The sequence below is a fragment of the Octopus sinensis genome, linkage group LG18 (assembly GCF_006345805.1).
Source record: "Octopus sinensis linkage group LG18, ASM634580v1, whole genome shotgun sequence".
Classification (NCBI taxonomy): Eukaryota; Metazoa; Mollusca; class Cephalopoda; order Octopoda; family Octopodidae; genus Octopus; species Octopus sinensis.
In genome coordinates this window covers 28,158,185-28,174,452 of record NC_043014.1, presented here as the reverse complement: position 1 = coordinate 28,174,452, position 16,268 = coordinate 28,158,185, and the positions used below count along the sequence as shown (strand labels likewise).

At 33.5% G+C, this 16,268-nt stretch overlaps 1 protein-coding gene across 1 annotated transcript in view; it reads right to left on the bottom strand.

The window, feature by feature from the left end:
* LOC115221816 (hypoxia up-regulated protein 1) overlaps positions 1-16,268 on the bottom strand; it is a 51,857-nt gene that overhangs the window by 11,507 nt on the left and 24,082 nt on the right. Inside the window, exons 11-20 of the mRNA XM_029792048.2 lie at positions 15,054-15,375; positions 14,883-14,965; positions 13,736-13,868; positions 10,029-10,201; positions 8,280-8,421; positions 6,645-6,708; positions 4,358-4,428; positions 3,096-3,209; positions 1,320-1,451; positions 1,035-1,165 (exon numbers count right to left, since the gene is read on the bottom strand). Of these exons, the coding sequence (XP_029647908.1) occupies positions 1,035-1,165; positions 1,320-1,451; positions 3,096-3,209; positions 4,358-4,428; positions 6,645-6,708; positions 8,280-8,421; positions 10,029-10,201; positions 13,736-13,868; positions 14,883-14,965; positions 15,054-15,375 (1,365 nt within the window). The remainder of the gene's footprint in view (positions 1-1,034; positions 1,166-1,319; positions 1,452-3,095; positions 3,210-4,357; positions 4,429-6,644; positions 6,709-8,279; positions 8,422-10,028; positions 10,202-13,735; positions 13,869-14,882; positions 14,966-15,053; positions 15,376-16,268) is intronic.

Sequence of the window (16,268 nt, the reverse complement as noted above, 5' to 3'; positions counted from 1 at the left end):
TTCACATTTTGTCATTATTTATAAACATAGTATGTCATTTAAACATATGGCATCTGTCCTATGAAACAATATTCAAATGTACCATATTGCAATAATGCTTAAAACATGCTTTCAGTACTCACGGCATACTACTTATCATAAGTGTCAATCTACATCATTCTGTATTATCTGTGCTGAAGTTGATTGATTATTGCACAATAATTAATGACAAAGGTGGAACAAGAACAAACATTTATGTTTTGTTGTTAATCAAAATTCCATTTAAAACTGAACTTCAGCCTATCAGTTGTAAAATCTGCAAAAAAGCACTAGACTGATTTTATCCAAAAGACCAGAAGTCTCTACATGTCCATTCCACCAACTAGAAATAGCAGTCAAATCTCTTTCAAATCAAATTCTACTGGCCTAAAAAAACGAAAGTAAGGCACATTGGATAATTTAGTCTGAGATATACTATATAGCAAACATGGTGGGATGGTCATTGCTGGAACTCATTTGGTCATAAGCCTGTTAATTAAAAGTGATGTTGAGGTTGGTTACAGAGCAACAATAACTGTCAGTATAAAATTTTAAATAAATTTCTTTTATATATAAGTCAGGCATGCATTGTTCCATCTCCTAATAGTACCATCTCATTCTTATGACACACTTAGGACACCAATTGTAAAAATTGGGTTGATATTTCTAGTTGTTCTTGAGACCATGTAGAGGCTCCTAGCCTCTCAGCCAATGAGGGAGACCAATGTAATTGCTTGACTGACAAGAAAGAGCAGCTAAATCTCTCAAATCATATCCACTATTTTATAAAATGATAAACTGGACAATACAGTGACAAAAAAAAATGATGATTATGGTTGGAATGCTTTTGATTAGTTCCACTTAATTAGGGCTAATCTGGGGTTAAACAATGATGCTATCTTTTACATAAATGTGAATGTGGAAAACAAACAAAATTCTGATAATTATAATGATGATAATCAAGTATTAATGGATTCAACAATATAATCCACTGAAAAATATCTAGAAAGACTTACCGATTTTTAGACTCCTTCAATTTTTTTTCTGCAATTGGTGACAAATCTAGAATTTTTATTTCCATTTTCAGATTCTCTTTTAATATCCCTGGTTTTTTAACTTTAGGAGTTTCGTCCTTTTTGGTGGTGCCCTAGTAAAATGTATGAGAAAATAAATTCTTTTAATTCTATTTACTTTGAAAAAAATGTTTAGATTTTGTGATATAAGATGATGATCAATAAATTAATCTGATTTGTCCATGGAAAAGTGGACGTTAAAACAAGGATGATGAAACTCCAACATACTTGTGTTGTATTAGTTTGATTTTTGTCACTTGGTTTTGTATCATCATCTTTTGGGGTTTTATCACTCTCCTTTTGCTCCTGTTCAGTTGGCTTTTCTACTTTCTCACTTTTCTTTTCAGCAGTTGTATCTTCCTAAATTATAAAAAATGCAACAAAAATCAATATTTTGATATTGATTTTCAACATTCTTTAAAAAAAGGTTGGAAGATGGATAAAAAAAAAACACAGTTGGGAATTGGACAAAATGTAATACTGTTTTCAGTTTACTTTACATTCTGATTTAGATACTAATGATGTTGACTTCACTCTGCATCCTTCTATGGGTCAATATAATCAACCATACTCAACATACAATATATATATGGCTTGTTCCTTATCTTAAAATCAATATTCTTTGAGTAAAAAAAAAATTAAACATGTGAACTAGACAAAATTCAGAAACTGAACAAAATAAATAAAAGATTTATCTCAATTATCCTTTACAATGTATTTAATTTAATAATTTTATTCACTGACTATCAGATAAGTTTCTTTAGAGCTAAATAAATTTCAGTTTTTGGAAAACGTGTTATAAGTTGCATACCATTGCTTTGTTCTTAAATTAGCATTCTTAAGCTGAGTGGATCAAATTAGCAGAAATGCCATTATTTTAATCCAAAATAATTTTTCTGATTGACTGACTTTCTGACCATGAGTCTTGCATTTTAACTGTAAACTATTTTAGTAAAATAAAACAATCACATTTTTGAAAATAGAAATAATATATTTCTAAATTTCTCAAAGAGATTTATGCAGTAGCAGCATGATAAAGTGAGAGTATGTTATCAATTTAATGTGACAGTCCCATAAAAGGAAAGAATGCTACTGTTATTTAGCCCTAGGAAACACCGTTTCCTGTTGGACTTGAGACATTTCCTGTGTCCTTATGTTTTCAAAGTGGAAACAAGCACCTCCACCCAGCAAAGCCAGCATCCAGAGACTAGTTACAGAGACATTGCTCATCATCAGTCTAGAGTAGTTGACAACATGCTATCACTTTATCATGCTACTACTGCATAAATCTCAGAGATTTAGAAATATATTATTTCTATTTTCAAAAATCAGTGAATGTATTTCACTTGAAATATATATGTTTTCAAAGGTGGATAGGCATCGACAGCTAGCAGACTATGCTATTCCAGACTGATGATGAGCAATGACTCTGAAACTAGTTTCTGGATGCTGGCTTTGCTGGATGGAGGTGCTTGTCTCCACTTTGAAAACATAAAGACACAGGAAATGTCTCAAGTCCAACAGGAAACGGTATTTCCTAGGGCTAAATAACAGTAGCATTCTTCCCTTTTATGGGACTGTCACATTAAGTCGACAACATGCAATCACATTTTTGTTATTTATAATATATATTATGTACTTCACTGATTTGCTCATGCAAATATAGGAGATATATAACTGTTACATTATGTGGTTTTTCCAAGACTTATATCTGCTCTTTCTTACTCCTGTTGCCAACTGTAAAGAACTTAGCATTTAAACCAGCTATATCCAACACAAATATTCTACCCATTTTATGTTCAAATCATCCAAATCCAGTCTCTCACATCTACAATGTTATTCTAAAAATAAGCAATCATATCATCAAAATTGCAAAGCTACAAGAAAATGCATGATTAATTTAAAACAATGTGAATAAATAATAACAAAGTAATCTGAATGTCAAAAGATTAAAAGAAAAACATATTAAATGTAGTAATGATCAATTTTCTAATTCTGGTATACCTTTTGAGGTTTCTCAGATTTCTTCTCTTTACTTTGCCCATCTCCACCATCTTCAGAGCCTTTTTCAGTGGTCCCTGTTTCTTTATCAGCAGATGCTGTCTTCTCGGCAGCTCCCTGAAACCAATAAAAATACAAACCAGTATTACAGCAAGAATACCAATTATCACAATTAAATGAAATCCTTTTAATGTTCAGTGCTCAAATTCACCACAGACCACTTTACTCCCAAACTATGGTAGACCTAACAATTTCTCACAATTTTTGCAAGAAACAATACAAAAAACACACAACCTAACCTTATCTTAAAAAAAAACTTTTTGGTTCCTCCAAACATTTCCATTTTAAATACCAGTTAACCTTTTGAAAATCAAAAGGAAGTACACATACCAGACAGTATTAATTGCTAGCAAGAACACAATATTTAGTTTTCCAACTATATTATACATGCCAAGTATATTAAAGGTTTACAAGTTAATATTGTGACGTACTTTTGTGTCATTGGTGCGATATTCTCATTTTTAAATTTATCTACAAAATTCAGAGCCAAGTTGTAACTTGCAGTGCTGGCTCTGAATTCTATAAAAAATCTACAGAGCTGAACTTAATAATAGTAGACGGCATTCAAACTGATCAAAATAGGAGTCAATGTGGGAGCTTCTATGCAGTTACTTGATCTATTAGAAATAGCAATCAAATCTCCCTCAAATCACACCCTAGCAGCTCAGAAAATGGGAAAGATACATTGAATAATGTAGAGCCTGACACACAAACTGATGGGATGGTCATAGTTTAACAGGCTTTGATCAGAATATTAAATTGGTCAACAGGTTAAGTCTACCACACAAGGAAAATCAAAGTTACTTTATCATAGTTGTGATCATTATGAATTAATTCAATCTATGAATATTGGTGAAGAACCAAGCAATAATTATCTATTTCAATAAAAACTTAACAAATACAGTTGAATAAAATGACATTTCTTCATAAATAAATTGACTGATTTTTCAAATCAAATAACAATACAAGGGCAAAAAGAAGTCCCATTTATTTTCCTTTTCAATAAAACTTTCAAACTGTAAGGCAAATAAACAGGTATATAAACAAAGTTAGAGAAAATTTAGAAATAAGTTAAGAAAAGAAATTACTTTGTAATAAGTGAAATAGCCAATGAATAAAAGCAAAAAAAAAAAAGATAAATAAAACGAAATGTAAACGAACAAATTATGAAATGTTTCATAGTTTATAAGAGTTTCCATTCTCACCTCTTCATTGACAGACATTCCATCAGTTTCTTCATTTCCTCGGAAAAATCCACTCAAGGTATTACCCAGTTCTAAAATTAAAAATTTACAAGAATGAATCACCAATAGCTAAGTCTATCCCAAATCCTATATTTCTTATTTTACATCACCACTAGGATTATCTACTTCCACTAATAATACTATTTTACAAAAAGCAACAAATTTAACAAGTCAACTGCTACGATTTAGAGATCACAATGTCAGTGCTCTTTCTGTTGCAAGAAATAGTATCTTAAAATATAAGCTACATATTAAGCACTTACAAAATAGAATCTAAAAATACAAAATGATCATATCTAGAATGTTTGATTATTGGCTTTCCTCAGACAGGGCTGACCTAGAGGCTAATCAAGAATGTCCCTATTAAATACAATAACCATTCAACTCCTGTCAGCATAAAAAAACATTAAGATGAAATGTTACATACATCTGCAGTTAATATACATTACCTTCTTCAACAATGAAGCAAGTAACATGTTCCATCTAAAGTTGCACATAACACAGGAGGGTTGGAAAACATGACTTAGAATCCATAGTTGAACACCTTCATGCCACAGTAACTATAACAGTATCAACTTTACATGACCTCTATTTAGCTAAACTACACTTAACCCACTTTTGTAAATGACTACAGATAACATGTAATAAGTTTAATTCTGGAATATTAGTGATGTAAATGATAAGGCAGGTTTACCATTCACGGCATTCAGGCTATGACTAACTTGTCATTTTGTTTTTCAGAAATAATGTCCTAAACTAAACAAGTAACAAGTCCTTTTATAAGACAGTAGAGCATGCTTTGAGGGAGATTTGGCTTACTTGAAACCCAGTGATTCCACCTGTTAAAGTTAAATTTCAGATTCTGTTCACTTGAACATATTAACAAAATCCAGCATGACCACTAATCACTATTACTTCAATGATTTCTAACATAGGTACAAGTCAACAAATCTAAGGCTAGGGCATACTTCATTGTTACCTCTCCCAGTACTTCAATGCTGCTTATTTTATCAATCGTAGAAGGATGAAAGCCAGCTTCTATAAATATACAAGTCAACCTCTCTAAATTTATATAGGAGTAAACCCATCTAGATGAAAATCCTGTTCTAATAGAACTATAACAGAGTACTGGGCAAAATACATGCAAGGCATTTTGTCCAATGCTGTAATATTGACTGCTCCACCCACTACCTTTATTAATAACAATAATCATGTTTGTAACACATCCAAATTAATCAAAGAACAAAAACATCTTAATAGAGATATACGTGGGGGAACCCAAAGGAAACTGGAATCTTGCAATATTATTTTGAGGTGGTCAAGCATGACCTTCGAACGTTGGGCTTCTCAGAGGCAATGACGAAAGACCAAGAACTCTGGAGATGTGCTGTGACTGTGAAAACCCGACAAATAAAGTGAGTTCATGGCTGTATGGTACACCAGCTTCACACAGCAGCCCCAGCCCATTCAAAGTACCTTGGATCACAGGATGGCCTGCTGTGCTTACCTTGGATCGTGAGGCGACCTACTGTACTTAAGGAGACCTATCGAGTCAAGTACATCAACATCAAAATAAAAATCAAATGGAAATTGTAGTTGTGATACCCGTGCCGGTAGCACGTAAAAAACACCATCGGAACGTGGCCGATGCCAGCGCCACCTTGGCTGGCTTCCGTGCCAGTGGCACGTAAAAAGCACCAACCGATTGTGGCTGATGCCAGCCTTCTCTGGCCCTTGTGCTGGTGGCATGTAAAAAGCACTCACTACACTCACGGAGTAGTTGGTGTTAGGAAGGTCATCTTGCTGTAGAAACACTGCCAGATCAGACTGGAGCCTGGTGCAGCCTCCTGGCTTCCCAGACCCCCGTCGAACAGTCCAATCCATGATAGCATGGAAAACAGACGTTAAATGATGATGATTTTATTCACTGAGTTTTACATGTTTACACTTTTATTGTCTTCAACATACAATTCATCTGGTGGATCGGTTTAAAATCACACACAAGCCTTGGCTGTCTGAGAGTAATGACAGAAAACGCTTTTCTAAGGTGCCATGGAATGGGATTGAATCTAGATCCATGTGACTGCAAAACAAACATTTTAACCACAATTACAAGGTAACATCCAGTAAAAATAATATTTTCTCAACTCTTGGACAATTATTTGAAGATTCCATGTTATTTCAGATTCTACTTTTTTTTCTATGTTTTTATCTAAGAAAGAATCAGATGAAAATTATGGCTACATACTTGACCAAGTTGATTCTTCATTTGCATTGACAGCATCAGGTGCTTGTTCAAATATTGATTCTGCCTGGAAAAAACATTTGGCTACTTAGTATTTAGCATCATATTATTGGTTTACAATGCCAACATCAAGACGGCACATTTATGCATGCAGTTTATATTCCACATTTATATACACAATGGTAAAGATCTATATATCATGCACACAAAAACATAAGGTTTACTGGGTCCTAGATATGAAGGGCAAATTAATTCAAACTCAGGAGTGAACATACTACTTCATATCACCAACAAAAATCTGTTTTAAACTTCCGTATTGGCTATTGGTGACAAGTTTGTCTTTGCTTTATAAGTATATTTATTGGAATGTGTAAGGATAAAAAAGAGAATGAAAGCAGCAGTAGCTATTTTTGTTTTCTTTTATCTGTCCTGTTGATTCTTAATGAAAATCTACTCAGTTATCAGTGCAGCTACAAACAGATATGCCACAAGCCCCGTTCCCAACCATTGACTACACCACAGATTCCAGATTACCAAATGGATTACATCAAACACAATCCTACCAACATTTAATTGTTGTTATTTAGCTCCAAGTCATCCATGATTAAAGAGACATGATGAAAGGCATTCTAGCCAATATGATTCCTGTTTTTGTTTCAGGCATATTGTATTTAGAACTACATTAGCCAAAGTTGGTAGGATGTATTTTAAAGGATATTTTACTTATTTCTAGCAGGTTAAGTAACTGAGTAGAGATCTTTGTCATTGGCTCAGTATTTTTGATATCAATTTCATAGAAATCAAAAATATATCTATTTCTGACATCTATAACAAGCAATTACTTGAATGAGACCTTTACAACATGGATTCGTTTTTATGTAACCCACTCACAAAATATAATCTATTACAGATAGAGTTTCAACATATCAACTATATATAATTGAAACTGAAAAATCTATGGTGTGTCTATAATTACATGATGTCAGTGTTACAAATGTCATGTGTGGTTTATTTCCTTGAATTTTTAGAAGTGGGTAGTACAGGACTCACATCCATTAGCAGACAACTCAAAGAAGCTACAAAAATATTTTGAGATATTTGACACCCAATGGTACTTAGCATATTAATAGCTAGATAGATAGATGGATTGCCTTCAGCAATTGCTTAACCCTTTAGCATTTAAACCAGCCAAATATTTTACACGTCTTATGTTCAAACTGATCAGATCCATCCTATCTTACCTATCCTAATGTCATTCTAAAAATACACAATCACATCAACAAAATCTTGAAGCTATAAGAATATGCATGGTTAATTTTTAAAAATGTGAATAAATAAGAATTACATTTGACAGAATAATGTAAATGCTAAAGGGTTAAAGAACGTTTATAAAAGAGTAACAGAGTTTAGCTGATAGAAATACACTGCAATAAGAGATTAAAAATTGTAAATGTCTAGGCAGAATGAAGTACCAACAGTAAGTAGGTCATTCAACAACTTTATGAAGTTCCTCTGGCATTTGGAGGGGTTTACATTTTTAACTCCTTATAAATTGATATCATTAATTTTTTCTCATAAAATTTCTGAAACTTGCAATTAAGCATTTAAGACAATGAATAAATAATGAAAGAGTTTTACCCCATCTAAATGCAACAGGCCACTTTCATCCATGCGGAAATGCACACGAACACCTTTATAGTCAACAGCTGTAGTGTGTTTAGCATAGGCATCTCCAACTCCAGTCAAAGAGATATTTTTCAAGAACATTGTATGAAATGATCTGCAAAAAAACAAAAGTGAAAAAAAACTGACAATAAGGTGTCATAGGTAAAAGAAAAATGCTCTTCATCAATACCTCGCTTCCTGTTATCACCCTCAATATCTTCACAATGCAACCCCTGCCCCCAAGCCTTTCCTATATTTCTCTCTATTTGCAACAGTCACCTCATCCTGCCCACTCAGCCAGCCCAAACACAATCAAAATAAATGTTAACTTTGTTAAGACCATTTTATGCGTGTTTATCATATGCATTGTGCACATGCGAGAGAGATATTTGAAGTCTTCATTTGTGTGATTAAGTAAGGAAATATTACAAAATACTTCCTAGTTTGTTAAGCTATCAATCAGTCATCTACTATATTCTTAGTGTTGAGAGAGAAGTTAGGCGTAAGAGGAATTAGAGGCAGTGTGCAAGAGAGAAGACTGTGCTGGTTTGGACATGTAATGCATATGGATGTAGACAGTTGCATAAAGAAGAGCCAATCTCTTAGAGTGGAGGGAACTTGTGGAAGAAAGAGAAAACATGGGATGAAGTACTGAAGGCTGATTTCAAGAAGCTGTACCTTACAAAGATGATAATGGACTGAGATATTTGGCACCTTGCTGTACTCAAAACCCATCCTCTACAGCAGAATTGATATCCAAAACCACCATGGTAATGCTTACCTCCATCCTCTCAGCCCCATCAAATGTTTCCCCAACATTTCATCTCCTAACACCCATCACTTCTTCTATCTTGTGAGAGCAGAATAAGCACATACTACATCCCCTGGCTTTCTCCATTAACTTTCTTCCCCTACCTACTGTCTTCACCAATCACCTCCTTTCTCTGTCTTCTCTCTTCTCCCTGTGCTGCTTGCCATCATCATCACCTTGTTTAACTTCAATGTCCTCACATATCTACTGCAGCTCCTGTCCCCAAGTCCCTCCTATATTTTTCTCCATTATTTGCTACAGTCACCTCACCTAATCTAATCACCCCCAATATCCTTCGAGGGCATGTTCTGAGACATCTTTGCCATCATCTCTTTCTCATTGTCTTACAAAGTATTTAGTGACCCTGTCAATGCTGGTGCCACATAAAAAGCACCCATGTAAAGTGATTGGCATCAAGCTACAGAAACCATGTCAAAATAGACAATGAAACCTTGTGCAGCTCCCAGCCTTGCTAATTCTGTTCAAAACTTCCAACCCATGCCAATATAGAAAATGGACATTAAATGATGATGATGATATTAGATACTGGTGTGCAGAATGTGCAATGTTTATATAACACCATGAGAACAAGCTTTCTCTTGCATGTATATCACATTAAGAGAATAAAGTACCAGACAATTTTCATATACTACTGTGTATCTGAGACTATGTTATCTAATGTGCCCCTTCTTTTTTAAGATAGTAGAGAGTAATTTGAGGAAGAATTATGCACTAGGTGTTATAGGTCTAGAATTAGTTTTGATTTGACAGAGTTAAGGCCACTGGATTAATTAATAACCCATTCAGGACCAAGTTTAACAAAATCTTAAGATGTTAGCAGTTATTAGCAAAGAGGTCATTTAAAATATTTACAATACTACATATCTTAATAATGGAAACAAAAAGCTTACTTTCTGTGATCATCAGTGATAAAGTTAAGATCTCCATAACCAACAGAAAAAGTGAAGTCATCAGTGTGCTTGTTAAAGGTCATTACTTTCTTGACAGGGTATGTATTGCCACGCCCAAACAAGGTCCTCTTGACAGTTTTAGCATTACCAGTCTTTTGGCGTTTAAATTCAACCTAAGGAATAAAATAGAGTAATTTTTAAAAATTTACAATTTCTATTAATACAAAAGAGATTTTCAATGAAAAAGACACCCTAACTATGAAGTTATATCCATATTAATAGTACTGGGTGCAATATAGATAGTAGAAACCATGCTAAAGCAGACACTGAAGTATGATGCAGTTTTTAGGCCTATCCTGTCAAACTGTCCAACCCTCATCATCATGGAACATAGATGTTAAATAATAATAATAATGAGGAAGAAGACAACGATGAAGAAAACAATAACAGAGAAGAAGACCAAGGCAAATAATAATCCTTTCTACTACAGGCACAAGTCCTGACATTTGGAAGGAGGGACTAGTCAATTACATTGACCCCAGTGTTTCACTGGTACTTAATTTATCAATCCTGAAAGGATGAAAGGTGAAGTCAACCTCAGCAGAATTTGAACTCAGCGTAAAGACACACAATATACCACTAAGTATTTTGCTGAGCGCACTAATGATAATAATAATCTAGTTGCTGTATTGCAGTAGGGCATTAGCTTTTATTTCACTTTTGTTGGTATTTCTTAATATTTTTTCCAACCTATTTAACTTTTAAATAAAAGACAAATATATAGTATTGAGTCAGACTTAAAAGAGAGAGTTTCTAAAGCCAAGTGAAACAAAATGCACTAATTAAGCAAGAAGGGATAAAAAAAACAAAACAATAAGAAATAGGAGAAGGAAAACATGATTTCTAACAATAACAACCACCACCAGTAAAAAGTGATCTTAGTGATACACGTGGCATTGATAATACATTGATAAGAAACTGATTAGCAGTAAATCACATAAATCAATAGCGGCAAGCCAAGATTACAAAATAATAATATCAATAATAAATAAAAATAAAGAAAAGCAAAACCAAATAGAAAATGAGAATGGTAATAATGATAATGATACTACTGTAAATACTACTACTAAAAATGATAATAAGCAAAACATAATTTAATTAAAATAAGGGTATACTACTAGTAATAAAACTATAAAGGAACAAACCCTAGAAATAATAGTAAAAGCAGTAATAATGACAATGGCAGGAGTGTGTTGGCAATAAAACTCAAGGTTTTAGTTGTGCTATTAGTAAAGATAATGATTTATCACTCACATAGCAAGAAATCAGATGGAGGTGAGAAGAGAAAATGCTCAGACATATGTCAAAACAATTACCAGTGACAGACTCCAGTAATGGAATGAAAAGGGGGAAAATGCACAGTTCATTGGAATGCATAATCAAAAGGAAAATCTAAGCTAATTTAAAATGAAGTTAAATTACGATAAAGTGAAATCATAATTTAACTTTAGCTTGAGTAAGTATTAAGTAAACAAATAGCTTAACTGTTAGTTAATATATTAAAACTATTGTGTCAAAAATGTAACAAGTAAATAATGCTACCACTTGGATGGTTGAAATGAGGTAATTTTGGAGACCATAGTATGAAGAAATTCCAAGTATTCAGTGTTAATTCAAAAGAGCACTCCCTTAACTACTGTAAGTTTATAAAATGCTTTAATTTAATCCTATAACTTAGGGATCCATAAACCAAAAGCTGATACCCCATACAGTCAAAAATTAATGAAGTCATGTGAGGGAATAGTTGTTAATGAACTAATTACCCAAAAATTAGATGAAACTCACAAGAGAGCATTAAAAATTAAAGGTGAAAGAAGACTAAATTTAGGGTGAAAGCAAAAAAATAACAAATAATACTGAAGTGTAGAGGTACAAGACTGGGATCTTTGGGAATGGAGAATGATACTCACAATTAAAGATAAGAGTTTATATATAGGGATTAGAAATAAAAACTGTTGGAATATGAACTGTTTGAAAAAGTTGAAAGACAAGATTGTCAAGTGGGTAGAGAAGATTGTGAAGGGATCATTAACAAAACTCCAGATAAATGGTGGAATATATACTGGTATGAGAGGGTTTAACATGCAGTCCAATGCCTTTCAGGTGAACATATAGAAGACTAAGGAAACTAGAGAATGGTTTGAGAACTATAGGAAATGGAAGACTTAAACCAATATAATAAAACTTAATATAAAAATGTGGGAGTGTAAGAAAGATAACACAGATGTAAGATATAAGAATGGATCTGCCATATGTGAATGTGACATCTTAGAATTGAAAGCATATATATATATATATATATATATATATATACACTTAAGAAATGGGAAAAATATCTAAAGGTACATCTGAAAACACAAGTATTCTAAATTAGATGTAAAATCAAAAGAAAAATTATCCTGTATATTATACAACATAGAGCCAGGAGTAAGAGTTTAATACCCATGTGTCAGAGTATGTTAGTAGTGATATATCCTGACTAATACCATCTGAATCAACTAAACAGTGGGTTTATATGAGGAAGTTAGGATGTAAAGGATTGGTGTTAAAAGTTCAAGATACTAGGGTTTAGGGTAAAAGGATTTAAGGTAGATACTAAGGAAAAAAAAGCTAATGAAAGTATTAACATGCCATTTCCTATTTTCCATAGCAGCCATATTCTGTGTCAAGTTTGGTGTGTACAATAATTTAACAGTGTGTCTGTTAAATATCATGTGATATTTGTGTAGATGTCCAGTATATCCGTAGCTATGGTCAGCTCAAAGAAGGGGATTGAACCATATCATTTTCTTCTCTTCTAACCTATTCTTACAAGCATTATTTAAAATTCAACTGACTACTGGCATGCTGAAAAGGGTTCATTAAAACTTATTATGTTTCAGTAGTAGAAGTTATATTATGTAACCAACTGCTAGAATATTAAGTTGGATAGTCAGTTGCTTTAGCTTAGGTGTACTACTCACATAGCATTGGTCAGCTGAAACCAAATGGTTGGGAAGCAAACCTCTTAACCACAGTGTCATTCCTGTGAGTCAAAGAAAAGAAATTGGTGACCAAGGCAGAACACATTATGTCCAAGATGGATCTTATTCTTTCTCTGGTTTCAATCATCAGACAGTAACAATGTTATGTCAATACCTTTAGGGGTTTCCTTGAATCATATTGATTCCAGCTTGTTAATTTATCAATCTTTATTAACCGAAATGTGAAGTTACAGGTCACAAATTGATAAAAATGATGTACACAAATATAAACACTTGTACATACGTAGCTCAGTATATGTGTGTTTGCATAAACACAACTGTTGCATAGTTTGCATCTACCAGATTCCATTCTCAATGGCTAAACTGGGGTTATAATAAAAGACACCTGCCCAAGGTGCCATGTAAAATTGAACACAGAATCATATGCTTATGAAGTGAACTTAACAACATAGCTACGAATGACTTTAGGGTATTATTGATTTACAGACTCTCAATATAAAATGTTTATTTTATTAATATCAAAGGAAAAAGAAAAATGTCTTTGCTACTTGCATAAATTTCGACTTTGAAACAGGAGGTATCAGCACTTTATAATTTTGAGTGCTAACATATAATATAAACACAGCAGAAAAGTGAAGAAAGTAATACATAAGTATTTCTTACAACAATTGGGTAGACAGTAGCTTCTTTAACAGTGAACTTCTTCACTCGGAATCCTTGACTCAAGTGAGCAGCCTGATACACAGCACCTAAAGCAGCAGCTTCATCTGTATTGATACTTTTACCCAGCTCTTTGCTAGAAAAATAGAAAACAAAAAAGAGAATAATCTTAAAATTATTAATCTGAGGTAAAGTTGGATGGAAGTGAGCAGGGGAATGTGTGAGAGCTAAAGTGAGTCAATAGGAGGATGAGGAGTGGGTGTATCAGTGAGATTAATATATTAAATAGATATAACAGCATAACCATATTCCTAGTTTTGATCCTTAGTTGGTGTCACTCTAATTTCACTTAATACTTTGTTCAAAGGTACAAATCTTACAAACTCACAAACTCCATGAATATGTAAGAATTCACTATTTACAAAGTAAGTTTCATTTGCTAATTAGTTATGTTTTGAATCTACTTGTCTTCATCAATTGCCATGGCTGTTAAAATTTCATACTTAATCACTTGCTCCCTTTCTGGCCATAACATACACTGCCTTTGTCAATAATGTCCAAAAAGACACCTAACAGTATTTGTCATTTGTTGAAAGTATTATAAATGCTGTGTGAATACAAGGTAGGTCCAAGCTTCCTCAAAATACTTGGTGTTAACTGGAGGATGCTCATGAACTGGTAGATGTAGGTTGCCAGAAAGAAGTTAGGAGCTCTCTATAAACAGAAAGAGTTACAATGCTCTGTCAACAGCTGACAGAATTACTTTCAATGTATTGATTTTATAGAAGTTATGTACTTAGATTTAGACTTTTCTCACTTTACAGTGTAGCAATTTTATTTAAAAAGAATAGTCATACAACTTAGTAGGTTGCTTCAGCATAGCTCACACAACCAAATATAACCTTTATAAGAAAGAATAAAGGACATTGAAAGGATAGCTAGAACAAAATAAATTGTAATGTGACATTATGCTCAGAAACATGATTATGTCTGTGAGATTATGTTCAGAAACTCAAGTTGACATCATTTTCAGTAACCCAAGTGTAACTTCAGTGGCATTGTTTTTCAGAGATAAGGATGAAGCTTATGCAAAGTCAGGTCATATAGATGAATACAAGTTGGTATTTCTAAATAATAGTTATTGACTTACCGTTTTACAACTTTAAGCAGATTCTCTTGAACTTTAGGAATACGAGTTCCACCTCCCATTAAGATTACGTCTTTAATTTCCTCCTACAATTAGATTTTAAAAAATTATTATCCTATTGATCAAGCAGTATATAAATCAAGATTAACAGAGCAAATTTTCTTTCCATCTTACCAAAGTTATTTCAGAATATTCTAAGGCTTTCTTAATTGGTATTGCAACACGTTCAAAGAGGTCAGCATTGAGTTCTTCAAAGATACTTCGAGTGACTTTTATACGCATGTCCTGATTATCAATCAAATTCTCAACTTGAGCATAATGGTCTGAGTTGGCACTTAAAATCATCTTTACACGTTCAGCTTCTTTAAAAAGCTTTGCCATACTACGCTGGTTTTTGAAGACATCCTGTGTTGTGAGTTTCTTCTTGTTAAATTGCTCAGCAAGATAGTTTCTAAAGCGCATAGTCATTTCAAGACCACCAAGTCTATTATCAAATCTGGAAAAGAAAAAATGAGCCAGTGTGGGAGACATGTGGAGATTTACCTGTTAGCATTCTAACTCATTTAAACAAATCAAATTCGCTTCTTTTTCAAAGGAAAAGATATCTCAATAAATCCACAGTTATAGACATCATTACAGGGTTTTACATCCTTCAGATTTAAGCATTATTTGAAGGAATCATCCAAGGTAGTTTTGGATGATCCAACCATTTCAGTTAGTGGTTTTGTACACACACACACATATATATATATATATATATATATATATCATCATCATCATCACCATCATTTAACATGAAAGGGTAGGATGGTCCACAAGAGCTGACCAGATAGAAAAACTACCCTGTGCTACTGTGTCTGTTTTGGCAGGGTTTTTCTGGCTGGATGCCCTTCCAAATGCCAACCATTTTACAGTGTGATTGAATGCTTTTTATATAGCAGCAGCACTCACAAGACAAGGAATTATGAGAGGGGCAGTAGCATTTGAGGAGGGGAACTTGTGTCAGAGGATGAAAGATTACTGTGCTGCTGTAGAGGAGATACCAATTTTGAATAATATGTGAATTACTGCATTATAATCCTGGAATATTATGCTACCATCATGGAACAATGTTTGCACCAGAGGATAGACATGATCAGCCAAAATACTCAGATAATCGTGGATATTAACTCTACCATGTCGAATAACTAAGGAGCCAAGAGAATTTGGAGATGTGGCTGCCCAAATCAACACAGAGCCACCTCCTGTTTTATGTTAGGAGGCCAAACAGTCTTTAAACTGTCTCCAGACATAAACTCACCCTAAAGTGGGAAAAAGGTGCATGATGATTCAGCAGAGATGACGTTTTATTGAGCCATTGACCAATTCTGGTAGTCTAGACACCAGTTT